This window comes from Antedon mediterranea, chromosome 1 (genome assembly GCF_964355755.1).
Source record: "Antedon mediterranea chromosome 1, ecAntMedi1.1, whole genome shotgun sequence".
Lineage (NCBI taxonomy): Eukaryota > Metazoa > Echinodermata > Crinoidea > Comatulida > Antedonidae > Antedon > Antedon mediterranea.
In genome coordinates this window covers 172,800-195,720 of record NC_092670.1, presented here as the reverse complement: position 1 = coordinate 195,720, position 22,921 = coordinate 172,800, and the positions used below count along the sequence as shown (strand labels likewise).

At 32.7% G+C, this 22,921-nt stretch overlaps 1 protein-coding gene and 1 long non-coding RNA gene across 2 annotated transcripts in view; one reads left to right on the top strand and one right to left on the bottom strand.

The window, feature by feature from the left end:
• Positions 1 to 3,721: 3,721 nt before the first annotated feature.
• Positions 3,722 to 22,921, bottom strand: part of LOC140045263 (syntaxin-8-like) — a 32,866-nt gene continuing 13,666 nt past the window's right edge. The window contains exons 7-8 of the mRNA XM_072090103.1: positions 8,985 to 9,086; positions 3,722 to 4,487 (exon numbers count right to left, since the gene is read on the bottom strand). Of these exons, the coding sequence (XP_071946204.1) occupies positions 4,420 to 4,487; positions 8,985 to 9,086 (170 nt within the window). The 3' untranslated portion in view covers positions 3,722 to 4,419. The remainder of the gene's footprint in view (positions 4,488 to 8,984; positions 9,087 to 22,921) is intronic.
• LOC140050775 (uncharacterized) lies at positions 13,255 to 13,949 on the top strand. The gene is made up of 3 exons (XR_011845459.1): positions 13,255 to 13,299; positions 13,507 to 13,557; positions 13,896 to 13,949. It is a non-coding gene; the product is annotated as an uncharacterized lncRNA (long non-coding RNA).

The following is a 22,921-nucleotide window of genomic DNA, read 5'->3' as shown; positions in this document are numbered from 1 at the left end:
AGGTATAGATTTAGATTTATGGGCCTCCTTGGAGAATAAACATAAATAGTATTGCAATGCTGTACAATACTGTTAAGGTATTAACCACTTTTGATCGCAATTTGAATCGCAAATGTCTTACTGTGAGTGTTGGTACTGTTAGATGTAATATAAAAATATATACAAATAAACTTTATTACTGTGAGTGTGGGTAGGCCCTACTGTTAGATTATAAACATATAATATACAAATAAACATTCTAAATTATTTGGTTTAACCATAGAGGTATAGATTTAGATTTATGGGCCCCCTTGGAGAATAAACATAAATAGTATTGCAATGCTGTACAATACTGTTATTAAGGTATTAACCACTTTTGATCGCAATTTGAATAGCAAATTTCTTACTGTGAGTGTTGGTACTGTTAGATGTAATATAAAAATATATACAAATAAACTTTATTACTGTGAGTGTGGGTAGGCCCTACTGTTAGATTATAAACATATAATATACAAATAAATAAACGTTATTACTGACAGTTGCTTCTCAACGTTTGTATTAATTAATAATTTAAAAATATATAAACGTCGTAGTGGTGTATCGTTACATGTACTTTACTATTTCAATCGACTATGACAGTGAGAGTTTTAACAAAGTACCGTATTAAATCGTAAATGTTTTACTGTATTTAGTGGTATATTATTTATAGGCCTATAAAACATTAAAAACAATATTTCGTTACTGAGTGGATAAGAATATATTTTAAAATGTTTCCTCTTTGTACCTATCTTCTTCCCCCATCCCTCAACCCTTAATGTTACATACAAAACACAAATTGGGTTTGTTTAAATGAGTCCAAATAAAAAAATTTGTTTCTCTCTCGGAAGTAATTCCCAGGGTGCTAATTTTGGTTGACTACATAAATCATTGTGTATATTTATTCGTTTCTGTAAACGACAATGTATTATAGTCCTGCGGTACGTACATTTGAAATCTCCATTTTTTTCTCGCTGGAAATACTGTGTATTCGAGAACCATCTGTGGGCACGACCTAGATGGTACGCGAGCGAAGCGAGCGTGCCATCTAGTATTTTCAATTTTTTTTATTTTTATACTACAAAAAATGATCTTGTTTGTATGTAGTGTCAGGGGATTAGGATTTTGCTAAATATAACTAAGATTTTTAAGGGCAATGGACAACATAGAAGTGGTCTAAAAATTGGAAGAAGTATGCGAAGGTGACCAGAATGTACAACTACCGTACTGTATATCGGGACAATACACGATGCATGACTGTAACAATAAAAACATTATTAACATGTTAAAACACATTTTCAATACTTATATAATCCAACTTGTTATAAATTCAACACAATATTACTGCAAGGACAATTTGACATGATTTTGACATTTGATAAATTAATGTGAAACAAGAGGTTAATACAATTCAGGATGAAGCCGATTAATCTTTTAAAATCTGTTATGTTCGCAACAAATTGACTTATCGACGAGAAGAAGTAAATAATTTAGCAAACATAACTACAGTAATAAATGCAAATAGTTTCTAAATGTCCATGGGGATTAATACATCATTTAAAGCCATATAACTATAAATAAACCTTGTGCAAATTATTCATACAAGTTGATTAATTACGATTTCAGAAGCGAGAAATGGATGTTTCTAAATTCAATATTTGGTTTTCATAATTGCAAGAATAAACACAGGTGGTTTGAAAAGAAGTAGTTAAACCATCAAGTGTTATGTAGGGCTGTGATATTAAGCAACATGTGAGGGACAACAACAAACTGAAAATATTATATAAATAAACACAGGTGGTTTGAAAAGAAGTAGTTCATTCATGTGTTATGTAGAGCTCTGATGTAGGTATGGATCTTGTAATGTTAAGATAGAAAACTATAAATGGAAAGCAGTTGTGTGAGAATTTATATAAGATGATGCCCCATGATGCTAAAAGAGCTATATCAGGGCCGTAGCCAGCATGAGGCAGACAAGGTGAAGCTGGAATTTTCACCATCCACCCCAATTCCCCAGCACAGATCGTTATATTATATTAATAATTGTATTTAAAGCATCTTTGCCTCATCTGTTTTTAACCTCTCGCTACAGCCTTGTATATGCTACAGTATATTTTTACATTGTAAATACAAACCGAATTTGATTCAGTGGATATAAAACAAAAAGATTTTAAAAAGTCAGTGATGGACAAAAACAAGTTTTGTTACCACTAAGAAACAAGATGAACATGATGCGATTAGGGACATGAGCAGCAGGGGACATTGTGGGTCTTGTACATAATCTTCAGATCTTATTTTAATGATGAGAACTTCTATTAAAAAGATGAGATAACAAGAAATGAGACACATTAAACATTTATATACGGAAGCTGTGGTGAATTTGTCATTGTCACAAACTAAGATCACTCTCAGGAATTAGCCAATAGGCCAGTATAAACATTAGGTATAAGCCAATAACCCTATTCTAATTTATACAGTATTACTATAACATTGTCTTATGTTATAATGATATAAGTAGTTCTTTGATAGTAAACCAATAAAAATTACGTTGGCAAGACAGTTTCGTCAGCTGTCAGTTTGACTTCTTCAGATTATACGAATCGAAACCAGAAGAAATGTTTTCATTATTGTCTTATGTTGTTTTACATGTTGTAGTATTTTCCATTGTCCTCAAAAACTTTCAATGCCAAATATTAGCTGTGGTCTTTAGGTTTAGTTTAGCTGTGGTCTTTAGGTTTAGTTTAGCTGTGGTCTTTAGGTTTAGTTTAGCTGTGGTCTTTAGGTTTAGTTCAGCACTTCATTTTACATTTGTTTTATTTAAAAATTGTCCACTAGACAATGCCCCTTTTCTTTTAAACTTGCCCAAAAAAATGCAAATGACCTTTTGTGTTCACGAACAGCACAAATAACACTGTTGGAAATACACACTAGTATATCTGTCAAGACAGGAAAGCTGGAATAGAGAAAGTGTAAAATAATCGCAAACTGTGTCCGATTGACGCAATCACCGTTACAATTCACTGGTTTGTGGCTTGCATTTCCTGTGAAAGCTATCAATAATAATAAACTATAATATTTTGCATTCCCAATTATTAAATAAATCAATTATGAATAACTGTAAATGTCAAGATTAATTGTACATTATGAGCATTATAATACATTATTTACCACGTGCAAATCTCTACCGGAACAGTTATTATAAATAATGTTCTTAAGCAGTTTAATTCAATAATAATTCAATATTAGTGTAAATAAAGGATGTATAAACTTCAAATCAGTCAAAAATGAGGTAAAATTTAACAAAATAATACAATATGAAAGGTATGTATATTGTATCATAGAGTACACCAGCAGTAATGTGTGTATCCATGGAGTCACATGTGTGCTCTTTTTTTACTATCATCCACTGGAGTGCAAAAAGTGCACAGCTAAAAAACATAACAGCACACTGCATGTAAATCGTATGGGAGAATACTGATCTCGCTAGGTGCTGCACGATATATAAGTACCAATAAAGATGATGTAACAGTTTTTTTTTAGTTCAAGCATTAGTAGTCCTCTGTATAATTACCATTGTCAATCCTTTCTTCGGTTATATTTATTAATGCAGATGATATAGGCAATTAACACTCTAACTATATATAAATATATAATTTACACTTTATACTGGTGGTAGGGCTTGGTTATAATCGACAGGGCTTGGTAGGGCTTGGTTGAAGCAATTGTTATCTCTAAACATAAAGATAAAACAAAGGTGTGTATGTGTAGTTTAATCCAATAGTCCAGTAGTGAGCAACCAGAGAATAAAAGGTGTAAAGTAATGGAATGGAAAAACATGTACATTATTCTGTGTGTGTGAGGAATCATTTACCTTTGAAATAGAAATAAATAATACAGTTTATGAAACCAATTTTAAAACAAGCATGGCATGAATTTATTAAATTACAATTTGTTGCAACTATAAGTCTCTCCCAAGTTCCTTTGTTACCATCAATCAAACACTAACAGACTCAAGTATACATTTTTATTAATCCATATATTACATGATTTATGTTCACCATTTTTCTGTACTATGTATATCAAAACATTTGTCATTAAATAATAAAAAGTTTACATAAAGCATGGATGATTTAATGCTTCTTAAATATATTATATTCAGATTTTAATTTTACAAAAATAAAATAAAATGGGTGCTTACATTGGGGTTTTTCGCTTGGAAAAAGAGAAGACAGTGGGTTGTACATGGTATGCTACAAATCAAGATATTCTTTCCAGAAAAAAAAACAACTATCTTCTTAAATAACATCTGTATAATTGTCACCTGGATCTTATTTAAAACATTGGACACCTGGAGTCAAGTCAATATTGTGCCACCACATGGAATGTAAAACTGGTCTCTGAACACTATGATGTAGGAATTGCTATTATGACGACAATAGCAATGAGAAGACCAACAATAATAACCAAATATGCTGCAAGAAAAAAACAACAAAACTACTTAGTAGTTTTAAATATCAATTTCTAAATTGTAATTAATACAATATTTTATAAATATTTGTATTTGGGCTAAATTTGAAAAAATCACTAACAAGTTGCAATATGGGAAGTTTCCAAACACAACACACATTCATTTCAGGTAAAAATTTATTTTCTTCTTTGAAAAATACAAAACATACTGAATAATTTTAATGTGGGAAAAAAAGGAGGGCAAAAGACCGAAAAAGCAAAAGCTTGTGATGGGAAGTCCAAAAGTTAAAAAAAAATGCTAAAAAATGGTTACAAACAGAAAAAAACCGACAAATTAAAAAAGATGTAAAAGCAGTATTATTGATTTGGGAATAAAAAGTGATAATATTTAAGAGAAAAGCTTTCCTTCGATACAGATTTGTGAATGTTTTCATTTGCTGGTGGAAGAAAAAGAGTGAGAAGAGAACCCACTTCTCTTGATATACTCAGAAATACTAGTACAGTCAACTCTCCCAATACCGGACACCCTTGGGCGGGCATATATTTTCCGGTTTTTCGAAAGTCCGGTTTCCTGAAAACATTTTTAAAGTCATCACGTTGTCACTGAAAATGCTTTGAATCACCGGTCCGAATGCTGCCCGCGGTACGGTCTAGCGTAGGGAAGGCCTAGGCTATGATTGTGTCAAGCTAGTTTTAATTAAATAAATACTGATAGGTCTAGGCCTACTTTATTAATATTAAGCTAATCAATTTACCTTTTTTAAAAGTTACATTATTTACTGTACCAATAAAACATGTTACAGTAGTAAATTATTGTTTCTCAATGTGTTTTTAGCGGCAAAAAGGCCCAGGCTAGGCCTACGTACGTACGGTGAACATAATTTTGGTCATTTGTTTATCGCGAGCTGCTAGCAGCAGCATGGGTGATAAAAATAGCAGAGCGGGGCTTTGATTGATACGCATGTGCAGAAGTGTCATAATCAAATAAAAACACCCACACTTAGACCACATGTTTTTTAAGCTCCTTTATTTTGACGTAATTTGATAGCAATAAACGAGCCAAGCAATAATGCCACAATAATTAATTGGTAACATTTCAAAGTTTATTAACACTAGTTAAGTCAAGTTCATTCCGTTTACATTTTGCCATAATGATTTCCAAATTTATAATGATGCACATTTTTAGTGTCAGAAACATTCCTTTTTAAAGTCCTATTATTAAACAATAATTTAAACAAAACATAGACACAAAGTGGAATGTAAATTGAACTTTATTAAAAAACAATTCATATGCTAAAAAACAGGGAGTTGTTCACCGCAGTTCGATACGCAACAAAGCAATTGCTGCTTCGTGGGTTAACAATGAACTGACCTGTCAATCACAGTGTAGCGCTCCATGGCAACATTATTTGATCGTACCGCGAAACGTCGCGCCTTCATGCATGGTCCGGTCAGGGTATGGTTAAAAGCTTTTGTACATTGTAAATGTATTGAATCCGAGTCAGCGACGACGATGTTACGTTGTTTTCGTAAATATTTGGAGTTTTTTAACTGTCAGTCCGGTTTTCAGACGCTAATTTTCGTGTTTTGTACTTATATCATATCATATCATATCATTTATTTCGCCAATATAGAGAACAGTACAAAAAAAAAAAACAATACAAAAGTAAGTCAATGAGGCCGGATAACCTAAAAGTTATAAATAAAAATAACCGTCGAGAGGCTCTCCACATCAAAATACTTACATAAAATGAATAATACATGGATTCTATTAAAATTGAGATAAAACTATAAAATTCAGCAATGGGTTTTTATAAAAAATTGTTAATTTAAAAAGATAGAATTAAGAAAATATCTTTAAAATATACATATGTTCAGATTAAAACAGATTATTAAAATTATTAAACTTCATAATTTGTCCGGATTCCGGAATTGGGTATTCCGGTTTTCATAATAAATTACAGTACATTTAGAATTGGGACAAATTGGGCCCTCCAAAAAAGTCCGGTTTTCCGTGAATTCCGGTTTTGGGAGAGTCCGGTATTGGGAGAGTTGACTGTATAAAGAACATTATGTAACAAACAACATCAAAACAAGCTGATAAAAACAAGGACTTGGGTTATAGAAGTTCATATCACTCAGTACTGAATAAAAGAATTGTATAAACTTGTGTCAATCATACATCTAATATTTAATTTTAAATAGCAGATGAGAATATAATCGGATGAGAAAACTAAACAAATTCTGATTCTATATAAAAATATTAGAAGCCTTCTTTATAAATTCTTAAGCAAATCATGTTATTGACTTAAGAACCTTCACATTTGCCAGTGTCAACTATTCGTCTTTGACGGTTAAATAATAGAGCATGTAAGATAAAACTTGCACACACTGTCATTTCCTCATAGTGTATTGTTAGGCCAACTGTTAGTGACGTCTAGGCTAGTGTTGAAACTCTCAGGTAAACTCCCACAGGGAAGGGACCTACGCTCAGGACTGCAGCGCTGACTTGTGTGATTGACGGTTATCTTTACTTTTTGAAATTACAAAGAAAAAAAGTTTTACAAAGTCAAAATCAAAGTTAATGACAGACCATATAAGACATGTATGATGATCGACAATCATCTATAGTAGTCATTTTATTTTGTCGGGAAAGGTTAATTACGACAAATAAACAGGCAGCTTCACATAACTATACAATTGAGAATAAATTATATTTATCAGAGACACTATAAAAGAGTTGATGCCTGATACACACAAGTATACAACATCAAACGGCTGAATGAAACATTGTATTTAAAAGGCACACAAACAAGAGGAACGCAATGAAATCGTGCCAAGAATGCAACGAGTGAGAATTGAATTCATCCTTAATCCACGATGTCACTATGATTGATGGTTTTTGCATGCGAAATATACTGCTCTCTTAAGACAATTTTAATCGCCAGTATCATCATAGTATAAATAATGTAACATTTTGAACTACCGGTCAGTAACCTTTGCCCTGGGTATGAGATACCAATACATATTTTGGTGGTGTTCCGGGTTGTACAGGTGTTACAGTTTTTGCAGAAAAAGTATGGGGAAGAGAATGGAGAGTTGGGTTCACTTTGCCATTTTTTAACATTTTACTTCAAATATTTTACCTTCCACATTATTCAACATACGCAGTCAATCAAGACCAGCTCAACATTGAATGTTTCAAAAAGTATGTCAAATCACAAGAAATTGATTAAATATTTTTAATTTGTTCTAAACAAATTAAATACCTTATTTGGTTGTTTTTCTCAGAAAATGTTGACATATGAAATTCCAAATTGTCCTATTTTTATATTCAGTTAATTACGGCTGCTTAATTTAATAACAGACAGTACAATTTGAATACAAGATCATGTTGGTTGATTTCAAACATTTTTATTAATTTAATTTGAGAAGGGCGTCATCTTCCATCTGTCATTGATATTGTTAATCATTTCTTAATTTATGACACCTACAAATTTTCTAAATTAAAATTAATTTTTGTTTTCATGACAAAGCAAGTTTAATTCTGATATTACACAGCAAATGTGATGACTTCTACTAAATTAAAAAATAAAATCATTCTCAAAAAAAGGTGTAAGTTGGTATGGAAGGGCTTTATTCTTGCATTGAATGCCAATTTTGTATTTAAATTTAATACCATTTTTGTATATATTTTTGCATGTGATGGCATTTAGGATATTTTATCCCAAAGGATTACCAATAAAAGATGAATAGAATTTAAGGGATAATTATTAAGATTAAATGGGATATGGGATATAATGGATTGAGCCCTTGTGTTCCAGCAATTGAGATTAAAGGAATGGGATATGGGATATAATGGATTGATCCCCTGTGTTCCAGCAATTGAGATTAAAGGAATGTGATATGGGATATAATGGATTGATCCCTTGTGTTCCAGCAAATGAGATTAAAGGAATGGGATATGGGATATGGGATATAATGGATTGATCCCTTGTGTTCCAGCAAATGAGATTAAAGGAATGGGATATGGGATATAATGGATTGATCCCCTGTGTTCCAGCAATTGAGATTAAAGGAATGTGATATGGGATATAATGGATTGATCCCTTGTGTTCCAGCAAATGAGATTAAAGGAATGGGATATGGGATATAATGGATTGATCCCTTGTGTTCCAGCAAATGAGATTAAAGGAATGGGATATGGGATATAATGGATTGATCCCTTGTGTTCCAGCAATTGAGATTAAAGGAATGGGATATGGGATATAATGGATTGATCTCTTGTGTTCCAGCAATTGAGATTAAAGGAATGTGATATAGGATATGGATTGATCCCCTGTGTTCAGGGACAGGGATTAAAAATACTAGGCCCAGGGTACAAAATAATAAAAATTGGATTAAAAAAAACATCCATTAATGAAACTATAAATGTATATAAGATAAAGTAAATACTGCTGACCTGGTAGATTTTTTTCCACTTAAATAAAGTATAAACTTACTACAATCTTCAGCTTTCTTTGAAACTCTGCGTATGTGTTTAGTCTCCTTCACCAAGCGTTGATCAGTATGCCCTATGTGTGTGTTAATATCATCAATAATTTCTGTAAAGATAAAACAATTAAAAGAATGTTAGAAACCAAAAGGACTTAAATAATAGTCATTAATACCATTTTCCAAAAATCAAGAAAGAAGTAATATTATGAATAAATCAGTGACATATTTCGAACTTTTAAATTCAAAAACTTTTATTGTTCAATATTCATACACACATTAAAGACACATTAGATTAGCGAAATATGTAATACAAGGTATAAGAATGTATCTATCGCACGTCCTATTATTATAGGTGATGATTGAGCTAGGAACAAATGAATTATGATACCTTGTCGTTTGTGATAGAATGCTACGTAATCGACAGCCTGTACGCAGGAAGTTGTATTCTGTAAACAAGGTATGACTGTGATTGGACATAATTAGTTTGACCAGCGTTAAAACAGAATGATCAAACTTAAAATCAAGATCATTAACAGGAAAGTTTAATATTCGAATAGTTACAGTCTAAAGATGTTTGCATTTGAGTACCAGTATTCATCTAAAGATGTTTGCATTTGAGTACCAGTATTCATCTAAAGATGTTAGCATTTGAGTACCAGTATTCATCTAAAGATGATTGCATTTGAGTACCAGTATTCATCTAAAGATGATCGCATTTGAGTACCAGTATTCATCTAAAGATGTTCGCATTTGAGTACCAGTATTGATCTAAAGATGATTGCATTTGAGTACCAGTATTCATCTAAAGATGTTAGCATTTGAGTACCAGTATTCATCTAAAGATGATCGCATTTGAGTACCAGTATTCATCTAAAGATGTTCGCATTTGAGTACCAGTATTCATCTAAAGATGTTTGCATTTGAGTACCAGTATTCATCTAAAGATGTTCGCATTTGAGTACCAGTATTCATCTAAAGATGTTCGCATTTGAGTACCAGTATTCATCTAAAGATGTTAGCATTTGAGTACCAGTATTCATCTAAAGATGTTTGCATTTGAGTACCAGTATTCATCTAAAGATGTTTGCATTTGAGTACCAGTATTCATCTAAAGATGTTAGCATTTGAGTACCAGTATTCATCTAAAGATGTTTGCATTTGAGTACCAGTATTCATCTAAAGATGATTGCATTTGAGTACCAGTATTCATCTAAAGATGTTAGCATTTGAGTACCAGTATTCATCTAAAGATGATTGCATTTGAGTACCAGTATTCATCTAAAGATGATTGCATTTGAGTACCAGTATTCATCTAAAGATGTTTGCATTTGAGTACCAGTATTCATCTAAAGATGTTTGCATTTGAGTACCAGTATTCATCTAAAGATGTTCGCATTTGAGTACCAGTATTCATCTAAAGATGTTCGCATTTGAGTACCAGTATTCATCTAAAGATGTTCGCATTTGAGTACAAGTATTCATCTAAAGATGTTTGCATTTGAGTACCAGTATTCATCTAAAGATGATTGCATTTGAGTACCAGTATTCATCTAAAGATGTTTGCATTTGAGTACCAGTATTCATCTAAAGATGTTTGCATTTGAGTACGAGTATTCATCTAAAGATGTTTGCATTTGAGTACCAGTATTCATCTAAAGATGATTGCATTTGAGTACCAGTATTCATCTAAAGACGTTTGCATTTGAGTACCAGTATTCATCTAAAGATGTTTGCATTTGAGTACCAGTATTCATCTAAAGATGATTGCATTTGAGTACCAGTATTCATCTAAAGATGATTGCATTTGAGTACCAGTATTCATCTAAAGATGTTTGCATTTGAGTACCAGTATTCATCTAAAGATGTTTGCATTTGAGTACCAGTATTCATCTAAAGATGTTTGCATTTGAGTACCAGTATTCATCTAAAGATGTTTGCATTTGAGTACCAGTATTCATCTAAAGATGTTCACATTTGAGTACCAGTATTCATCTAAAGATGTTCGCATTTGAGTACCAGTATTCATCTAAAGATGTTTGCATTTGAGTACCAGTATTCATCTAAAGATGTTTGCATTTGAGTACCAGTATTCATCTAAAGATGTTTGCATTTGAGTACCAGTATTCATCTAAAGATGTTTGCATTTGAGTACCAGTATTCATCTAAAGATGTTTGCATTTGAGTACCAGTATTCATCTAAAGATGTTTGCATTTGAGTACCAGTATTCATCTAAAGATGTTTGCATTTGAGTACCAGTATTCATCTAAAGATGTTCGCATTTGAGTACCAGTATTCATCTAAAGATGTTCGCATTTGAGTACCAGTATTCATCTAAAGATGTTTGCATTTGAGTACAAGCATTCATCTAAAGATGATTGAATTTGAGTACCAGTATTCATCTAAAGATGTTTGCATTTGAGTACCAGTATTCATCTAAAGATGATTGCATTTGAGTACCAGTATTCATCTAAAGATGTTTGCATTTGAGTACCAGTATTCATCTAAAGATGTTTGCATTTGAGTACCAGTATTCATCTAAAGATGTTCGCATTTGAGTACCAGTATTCATCTAAAGATGATTGCATTTGAGTACCAGTATTCATCTAAAGATGTTTGCATTTGAGTACCAGTATTCATCTAAAGATGATTGCATTTGAGTACCAGTATTCATCTAAAGATGTTCGCATTTGAGTACCAGTATTCATCTAAAGATGTTCGCATTTGAGTACCAGTATTCATCTAAAGATGTTTGCATTTGAGTACCAGTATTCATCTAAAGATGATCGCATTTGAGTACCAGTATTCATCTAAAGATGTTTGCATTTGAGTACCAGTATTCATCTAAAGATGTTTGCATTTGAGTACCAGCATTCATCTAAAGATGATTGAATTTGAGTACCAGTATTCATCTAAAGATGTTTGCATTTGAGTACCAGTATTCATCTAAAGATGATTGCATTTGAGTACCAGTATTCATCTAAAGATGATTGCATTTGAGTACCAGTATTCATCTAAAGATGTTTGCATTTGAGTACCAGTATTCATCTAAAGCTGTTCGCATTTGAGTACCAGTATTCATCTAAAGATGATTGCATTTGAGTACCAGTATTCATCTAAAGATGTTTGCATTTGAGTACCAGTATTCATCTAAAGATGTTTGCATTTGAGTACCAGTATTCATATTTACCAAAGATTTATGTTCTTTAAAATCAGAAAATACTTATCTACAATTTATTAAAATATGACAAATTCAGTTGAATTTATTGTGCATTATTATTTATGAGTTGGTATGAATTTGGGTTTCTGCCAGTCATAATATCAAGTGACGGAATGCTTCCACAGTAGACCAAAAGACTGGAATGGGTGTAATTTAGTAAATAACTTTAGGTGTCAATTATACTACCTGTTTTTAAATTTTTATATCTACTGTAACATTTTTAAAAAATGTTTAAAAATATGACAATACTATTAAACAAGGAAATAATACTATTAATTATTAAATACTACTTATTATTTAATAAAAATGATATTGCAATTGTTTATGCAAGACAAAAACCCACAAATCTCTAAGCAAGAAACAAGCCTATATCAATCTGAATCTTATAAAGAAAATATTTGAATATGAAGTATAAAAAGACATGATCCTGTTGAAAAATGACAAACAGTTTGACGAGTGATCAGAAATGTTTGCAAGTTGGACATATCATAACAACAGGTGTATTGCAATGTATGTTTTTGTAAGTTAGTAGCCCTAGGGCTAGTAGGTAACTGATGAATTTGACATGGTAGACTCCAAATATTAAGTGATCTCCTAAAGTTGAGTGAACGGATTATAACACTGAGTAGACTCCTAATATTGAGCAAAAGGTTTCTAAAAATGAGTAGACTCCAAATATTGGGCAAAAAGTTTCAAAGATTAAGTAGATTCCAAATATTAAGTAAAAGGTTTCACTCAAATAGACTCTAATTTTGTTGATACAAGTCAACAATGTTGTAAAACATTAAAATGTTAACAAACTTAAAACAGGCAATCAGGGAAGTTTATAATAAATAAATAAATATGAAGTGTGAAAGTTATGAGAGGAATGCATTGCAGTATAATTTAAAGGGATCTAATTGTCTAGATACGCAGCAACTCCAGTTAACAGACAGTATGTGACAAAGGTGGTACAGGAACGATTTGTTCACTCTGACATCAAGTAGAATGTACAAATATGGAGATGAGAATTGACGTTCCTAAAACATTTTCCTCCATTTTTCAATCACCAATTGATCCATCAAACGATATATACATTGCATTGGTCTACAACATAGTGAAGGTATGCTATAAAGTTTTATTTGTCTCATATATCAAATCAGACATAATAATCATTGGAAAAATAAAAATTAATCAAACATTGCTCTGCTGTTATCCTCAAATTTTTATTCTATTTTTGCTTGAATAAAATCAATAAATGGTATGATGTTCCAAATTTGAATTAACATATTAATAGTCATCTTAGTAATATTCAAGTTTGTCTACATAGGAATGGATAATCACAAAGAAAGCATGTTGGACGAATATGGACATAAATAATGTATGCAGTCTGTTTAAAAATCAGCCTCCTTGATAATCAAGTACAATTTATTAAACATGAATATTTAAAAAAATCAAGTATACTTCAGAAATATATTTCTTTCTAATTCTGCAATTAACAAATTGTTCATAATTTAAAATCACTTTGTTTCTTCGCTAAAAATGCTAATTATAGTTAGTTGTTTGCTAGAGAAATACAACATCTGGTTCGGCTTCATTCAACCAATTCTATTTTAGCCCAACATAAACATGTCTAAAAAATAAAGACATTCAATTCTTTATTTCCCCTCTAATCCTAGTTTCATTAGGTTGAGTTTATTTTCTTTATTTTCAATAAAGGAAACATAACCAATACAAAAGGTTCTGAAAACAGGGTCAACTTTTACAACATGAGACATGACCGGTAATTTAAGATTTTATCTTTGTTTTTAAACCCAACTTAAGTACATTATAATGATCAAAAATGGATAACAATCAAATCAAAACAACATGAAAGGCTTTCAAGTAAAAAACATAATTAATAAGTCATAATATACTAATTCATCAAACTTAGGGAAACTTTCTGTTCATGTTGTGTCTTGAACGATTTGTCTTGAAATCTGTTCCCAGATAGACATGACCTTATAAGAGGTCATACATTATGGAACTGACGGTAGCTTCCAGGTTGTTTTGCATCCAAACAAGCAAAGAGTTTATAGGAGCCTAACTTTGTATGTGTTTCATCATTGAAAGAGTTTATTCGGAACAGCAGCTGGTTAGGCCCTATGACATGACCCACTTCTATTACCTGGTTTATACCCCCCAACTATCCTACCAAGGGCTACATCAAAAGTAGCCTACCTAAGGCTAAGAGATACAGCTGAAAAATAATAGGAAACCACACACAAATATGTTGCGTCAATAAATCAATCACAAATAATACGTTTTGAGTAAAATTTAACGATAATTAATGCCTCCCCATTGGTTAAAACACAGTACGAGTCTTTCACTTTCGTATTACAGAGTAGCTGGTACATTGATGTGGACTTCTGTACCAGGACTAAAAAAAAATCATTTTTATCCATGTCACAGGGGACATATCAAGTTAATGAACGTTTCCTCCACTACAACGCTACTGTCGCCATACACCAAATAAACCCTAACCATCTTTAGTTTCTTTTTATCACTCTAGTTAAATAACATATTATAATTGACTTCAATTGTTTGTATTCACAGTAACTCTGATGAAAGCAAACTGCAGACCACCAAACCTTTTTGCAATAAGGTGACGAAAAACAAGACTTAATACAGGGGTAACATAACACCTACTCAGGAGGAGGAGGAGCGCCGCCAGTACTACTGTATTTTCAATAAGTCTCAAGTTGATATTCTATTTACAGTATAACACTACCAATATTCTAGAAGTCAGTTTGTTGTACATTATCGATAATAATCTTAATTATTTATTGTTGAATCAGAACCCCCAAGTTTATGAGGATTACATGAAATTTACTAAAACCAATTAAGCAATAATCCCCAATACAATTGCGACTCTTGTGTATTTAAAATAGTATTCGAAGGAATTTTGAAATTGACTGAAAATTAAAAAAAACTTTGTTTAATAGACATTCTCTTTCAGGTAGCTTCAACAATGCATTATATTCCAATACACTATAAATCATTAGGTCAGAAGCTACCAGGCAAATGATAAACATCATTATTGTGATGGTGAACTAAGATACAGATAAACATCAATTTGCTCTCTCTCACAATACAAGGGTGACAGATATGAATTATGGCAGGTTTAACAAATGTATATAAACATCTTACAAAAGTTTGTAATTGGAATATGATGAACTTACTTTATTTCTGTTTATTTATTAATATGCAAATTATATATAAAGTAATGGGTTAACAAATACTGTACAGTCCATTTGGTTTTATAACAGTAATAAGAAATAAAGTTGTACGGTTTTCACAAGAAAAGGGAACAATCTCTGTTTGGTTTATATCAGGTTGATGCCTTACCAACCGTACTGGTGGCTATGGCCCTGTTTAAGGCTATTCCTAATAACAATTTGTACTATTAATTATATATTTATTATATTTAAATTTTGTTTTCCTCAACAGATAACAAATAATATCATGATAATTGGTTTTTAAAAATTGATAAGTAGAAATTAGTAGTTCTTTCTACGTGATGCAATATTGTATGCCTCAATGAAAGTTTAACATTAATATTTGAATAGATAAAGATTGTAATAAAGGTAATAAATTAGGGGAAAGTCTTATAAATAATGCAAAAATCATACATGCTCATCGTAGGTTGATTTATGTTACTGAATTATGTAGAAAAATAACTTGAAATACAAATAAGAAGAAGCAATGGATACTGTAAAGAGTAATGCTTTGTTTGTCTACTTCTGTTAAGTGGAATCTCCATTGGGTAGGCCTACTGTACATAGGTTAGGGTTAAGATACAAATAAGAAGCAATGGATACTGTAAAGAGTAATGCTTTGTTTGTCTACTTCTGTTAAGTGGAATCTCCTTGGGTAGGCCTACTGTACATAGGTTTGCTAAATGTAGAAAATAATAAGTAAAACATAAATGACTAAACTGAAATGAGTTGACTCACGTTGACCATAGAGGGAACTATACTAATTAGTATAAGTAAGTGAAGATCGCAATAAAATGGTTGCAATTTTTTGAATTTTGCTACATTTTTCCAAAAAATATGTACTCATCTACTTTAAACACTGCTGTGAAAATAATGATAGAAAACAACATTGTTTGTGTACAAAAATAAAAATTTATGGTGGTAAATTTCCCACACATTCCCATCAAAGAACAAAAATATTTTAATTATCAAGGACAAGAGTGACAAAAATATCCTTTGGCAAAGGGACCAGAAAGCCCCTAGTGCCTGGTTGAATGTTCCATATTAGGGGCCTAAGATGAATGTTCCATATTAGGGGCCTAAGATCAATTATCCACCCAAAATTACTGAATACACCTGTGCTAAATTGCTTTCACATTCTGCTTCATGTCACAAATATCGGATGGCTTTCGGGGTTGTTTTTTCAGATGGGTTAAGTCTTGTGGTGTCTTGAATGTGGACCTCAATTTGCCCTGAGGTGAGTAAACACTGGTTAAGCATTTAAACTTGGACTGACAATGGTCATCTTAAAAGCAATTCTGTGTACATATTAGAATAAAAAGTTGGAGGACATTGACTTAATTATTGTAGGCTTTAGCTATAACAAATTATATAAAGTATCATAATTTGACTGTAGTTAAAGTGTTTAGTACCTCCTGTAAAGAAGACACCCAGAGACAACAAATATGAATCACCTCATTATAAACATTTTAATAAAGAAATATAGATTGGAAGGATTGGTAAATTGAGAGAATATAGAGTAAATATCAGACACAGATTGACTATTGACTATAAAGATACCTCCTGTAAGTGGCCACTTTTCCTGGACCCATGTATGAGAGATTAAACTGTAGTGAAATATGTTATATGCAGTGGCGTATCCAGTGGGGGGGGGGGGGGGGGCCCTCTAATTTTGTGTCCGTCGGCACATCATCGCGTCCGTCGGCAAACAAAAGTGCATTACATCTAACCAACCACGTAAAAAATTTGGTTAAAATATCTTATCTATCTAGCACGTACGGCCGTACGCGCTAGATTGTTTTCGTAGTTGAGCCTCTCATGACCTGGGATTTGTATGTCTTCCTACGCTAAGATTATATAGTTCCACATGCCATGTGCTTTTTTCCCTAAAATATATTTGCCAAAAGCCCCGGTTTTTTCTCGATATGAGGCCTTTATTATTCACATTTTTTAAAGAAAAGGCACACATACCATAACAAAAATCCATGTATTTCATTTTTGGAACAGAATATTCCGCGAGGCTCAACTACAAAACCACCATATTGTGATATGATGTCATCGTAAGCCAATCAAAGCTGGGCATTGCTCACGGTTGAATGATTTTGGATTCTGGCTGATTTGATTGGTGAATGTGAATCACCGGCAGCGGAATGTTTTCTCTTGCGCATTTAAAATAAAGTCACATGGCTCTCTGATCGGTACTACACAAAGTTAGAGCAATGAATTTGTCCGAATTCCGTTAATTAAACAACTTTATATATTTCATAAGCATTTAATAACATGTTTTATTGATATTTCCAATGGTGATATATAAAATAAATTACTAATTATATGTCATTATTTTAACCAAAAATGGCGTAGTTAATAGAATTGTCGACAGAGGCAGCAAATTGTTTTACTTCTTTCGTGGCTAAAAACGATCATTTTCGGCGATGTTTTAGACCCTATATTTCAGATTTTCGTAATTCTTCCTTTATTGTAATATTAATACAACATACTAACAGATAATGTTTAATTTGGTCTTAATTTTGCATCGTTATCTCTATAAGACAACATGACTATGCAATCCTATAACATATATTGATGTGTAGGCCTAGGCATGTACAGTACAGGTAATGACACTGATTTTGTCGGCAAATTGGCAATTCCCGGCCCCCACCCCCCCGACTTCAACATCCTGGATACGCCACTGGTTATATGCTATATGCCTCCTGTAAGTGGCCACTTTTCCTGGACGTACCCATGTATGAGAGATTCAACTGTAGTGAAATACATTTCATTTCTATAAAATAAGTTAAACAAGGAAAATACACTCTTTAGTGTTAATACTTTTTATATACTTCTTTTGTAGGATAGAAAGAAAAATATTTAGTGTTTGTGTTTCATTACAAATGGCACTTCCTATCCTGGGGTTATGGACCTACAGCCTAAAGGAAGACTATAAATTCCTAGACCACACCTGCATTTTGTGTCAAAATACAGTTTCACAAATTGTACAAGTATGTAACAATTAGGAACCAATTACAGATGCTACAAATGGTGTTAGAACGCAGGGGTGCCTCAAACTGTTGCTTGCTACAGGCAAGGAAAAATGACTTTTTTTGGCTCAATTTCCAGTAATTACATTAAGAACACCAGGAATACAGCTATAATAATACAAATTGAATCTTTTGACTTGTGAGGTATACTCTGACCTGCAATCAATTCAATACATTTTTCACAGTAAAACACAGCTTTCCATTGTATCATCTTTGTTGGAATTATCTCTGAATAGTTACAATGGAAATATACAGTTACAGTAAACTGTTACAGTATATATTTAAATGTGAAACACTATTTAGAATGAAAAGATGAACTTGTCTAAGGCTTACAATGTTCTTGATGTAATCCTGGATTTATAAAGCGCCTAATGTTGTGAAACTTCTAAGCGCTGTACATATTATTACCCCATAAACACATGGAAACATACTCCCATAATGCAGCTAGTAATCAGCGCAAAGTTGTGTCTTGATCTAACCCGGTACCCATTTAATACACCTGGGTGGAGAGAGGCAAATGTAAGTAAAGTGCCTTGCCTAAGAATACAAGCAATTGCGGCGAGAGTTGGATTCGAACACACTGCGCCACACGTCCTTACAAATGTAGTACAGTATGGTGGAACAGCACTCGTACACCATACGGATTGCCTTATTGTAAACCAATGCATTAAGAACCTACTTTAAATTATTTATATCAATATAATAATCTTAATCAATAATTTATATTCAAACACTTCTTTGAAAACTTTCATTTTTAAATGATCAATAAATTAAAAGACTCTGACATTGCAGGTGGAGGAATGAATCAAAGATCTATATAAATGTTATAAATGCTTTCAGTTTTATCATAACTCCTCATGTGTATGGAACTACTGACATTGCAGGTGAAGGAATGAATCAAAGATCTATATTAATGTTATAAATGCTTTCTGTTTTATCATAACTCCTCATGTGTATGGAACGCTTTCTGTTTTATCATAACTCCTCATGTGTATGGAACGCTTTCTGTTTTATCATAACTCCTCATGTGTATGGAATGCTTTCTGTTTTATCATAACTCCTCATGTGTATGGAATGCTTTCTGTTTTATCATAACTCCTCATGTGTATGGAACGCTTTCTGTTTTATCATAACTCCTCATGTGTATGGAACGCTTTCTGTTTTATCATAACTCCTCATGTGTATGGAATGCTTTCTGTTTTATCTTAACTCCTCATGTGTATGGAACTACTGACATAAAAGGTGGTGCTATTAGGAGCATACCTCATCAGTCATACCCATGGTCAGGTCAATACTGCAAAGGATCATACCCATGGTCAGGTCAATACTGCAAAGGATCATACCCACGGTCAGGTCAATACTGCAAAGGATCATACCCATGGTCAGGTCAATACTGCAAAGGATCATACCCATGGTCAGGTCAATACTGCAAAGGATCATACCCACGGTCAGGTCAATACTGCAAAGGATCATACCCACGGTCAGGTCAATACTGCAAAGGATCATACCCACGGTCAGGTCAATACTGCAAAGGATCATACCCATGGTCAGGTCAATACTGCAAAGGATCATACCCATGGTCAGGTCAATACTGCAAAGGATCATACCCATGGTCAGGTCAATACTGCAAAGGATCATACCCATGGTCAGGTCAATACTGCAAAGGATCATACCCATGGTCAGGTCAATACTGCAAAGGATCATACCCATGGTCAGGTCAATACTGCAAAGGATCATACCCATGGTCAGGTCAATACTGCAAAGGATCATACCCATAGTCAGTTCAATACTGCAAAGGATCATACCCACGGTCAGGTCAATACTGCAAAGGATCATACCCACGGTCAGGTCAATACTGCAAAGGATCATACCCACGGTCAGGTCAATACTGCAAAGGATCATACCCATGGTCAGGTCAATACTGCAAAGGATCATACCCATGGTCAGGTCAATACTGCAAAGGATCATACCCACGGTCAGGTCAATACTGCAAAGGATCATACCCATGGTCAGGTCAATACTGCAAAGGATCATACCCATGGTCAGGTCAATACTGCAAAGGATCATACCCATGGTCAGGTCAATACTGCAAAGGATCATACCCATGGTCAGGTCAATACTGCAAAGGATCATACCCATGGTCAGGTCAATACTGCAAAGGAACCTGAGGAGGCGCAGTACAACTTTACTTTTCAAGAGAATCTCACACTGCTGTAGATACACTCATTTTACAATCTGTTTAAATATCTAATGCTTATAACTATTTGTAACCTCTAATCTCACACTGCTGTAGATACATTCATTTTGAACTTTACAATCTGTTTATCTCATGCTTGCAACAGTTTGTAACCTTTTTTGAATGCTAGGTTGAAGATCTTTTAAAATTTTGGCTTTCCCATAACTGCAAAACACAATCACTCAAAAACTAACTGAAAAAAAGAGGTTAAATGACACTGACAGTTTAACAACAGGAAACTTTCTTACACACATCACAAGCTAAATTTACAATAATTTAGACATGGAAGTCTAAGACTAAATGTAGGCAGCAGCTCTAGGCATTTACCACAGCCTGTACAAATTATCACAGATTAAACTTCTCCTTACATTGTTGTACCATTTCTAATTAAGCTTGAGTTGTGAACTATTGACAGGTATAATGACATGCTTTAGGCAAATGAATAACTTATGACTAACTTTCAAATAGTATAGAACACACCGATAATTTCTCAATAAAAGCAGGGACTATACTTTATTTATTAGTGTATTAGTATGCATTATCATTTTATCAAATTCATTTGTAAATAAAACATGTTCATAGAGAAAATTTAGGATAATCTACATTTTTGATTTATGTGAATGCTGGTAATTTAAAAGTCAGTTGTCATTACGGGTAAATGACTGAAGCAGATCTACAGCCACAAAACACAACTTGAATATTAATTGCTAAATGTCAATCAATACATTTTTTACAAAAAGGGACAACTCATAACATATTTATAAAATATTTATCAAGAAGCAGATCATTATTAAGAAGCAGATCAATAAAACCTAATACACATTCCCTTGACTTCCATGAACCGTCGCAAAAAAATGTCTGTAGGAAAACTTGTTTTGTCTTGTTAGTATAGTTTAGTAGCAATTTAGGATATTTTAGCGATATTCTAGTTGCAGTTTTTGGAGTGGTGACTATTCAATCAAATTATATATGTTGCTAATGCTAGACAAAGTGGGTACATATTTAATCTGTATGTTTGATGAAAAAATGTAATTGTGCTTTTTAGTATAACCTGCAGTAGGTTAGCATTTGGTTACTACTTGACCTATTGACTAATAATAAATTAATTATATCATTAAAGAAATCATAAATAATTGAACTTATAAAGCAATGCAGGTTCACACATACCTGTGAGAAATGGCTTAGGCAAGAATTGTGAAGATTAAAAGGGATAGAAGAGAGATTACCAATGCTTAAAGCAAAGATTAGCTTAAGTACTAAGATGAATCAAACAGAGTTAAAGCAAAAATGTTCAATAATATAAATTACATACAAAAACACCTCAAACTATGTAATATTCAATATATTGCAAACAAATATAACTATTTGTTATTTTTAACTTTTCAGTTTACATTGTTGTTCTTTCTCCTGTGTCCTAAAATAATTTGAGTTTTTAATATTCATTCTTTAAAATTCTGGGGATAAAATCTCACTGAAATTTGCATTACTAAAACAACTGGATTTCATTGGCTATAACCTGTAACAAATGTGATTGGTAAATTCAACCCTAACTCTACACCTATCCCAATTGACTTGAATGGATTAAGTATTAAAGATTACCATGGATCAAGCAATCTTAGATTAGATGAAATCCTTTGATGTAATGCTCCCTGGTTAGAAACAGATATGTGGAAATCAAGCAATCTTAGATTAGATGAAATCCTTTGATGTAATGCTCCCTGGTTAGAAACAGATATGTGGAAATCAAGCAATCTTAGATTAGATGAAATCCTTTGATGTAATGCTCGCTGGTTAGAAACAGATATGTGGAAATCAAGCAATCTTAGATTAGATGAAATCCTTTGATGTAATGCTCCCTGGTTAGAAACAGATATGTGGAAATCAAGCAATCTTAGATTAGATGAAATCCTTTGATGTAATGCTCCCTGGTTAGAAACAGATATGTGGAAATAAAGCAATCTTAGATTAGATGAAATCCTTTGATGTAATGCTCCCTGGTTAGAAACAGATATGTGGAAATCAAGCAATCTTAGATTAGATGAAATCCTTTGATGTAATGCTCGCTGGTTAGAAACAGATATGTGGAAATCAAGCAATCTTAGATTAGATGAAATCCTTTGATGTAATGCTCGCTGGTTAGAAACAGATATGTGGAAATCAAGCAATCTTAGATTAGATGAAATCCTTTGATGTAATGCTCCCTGGTTAGAAACA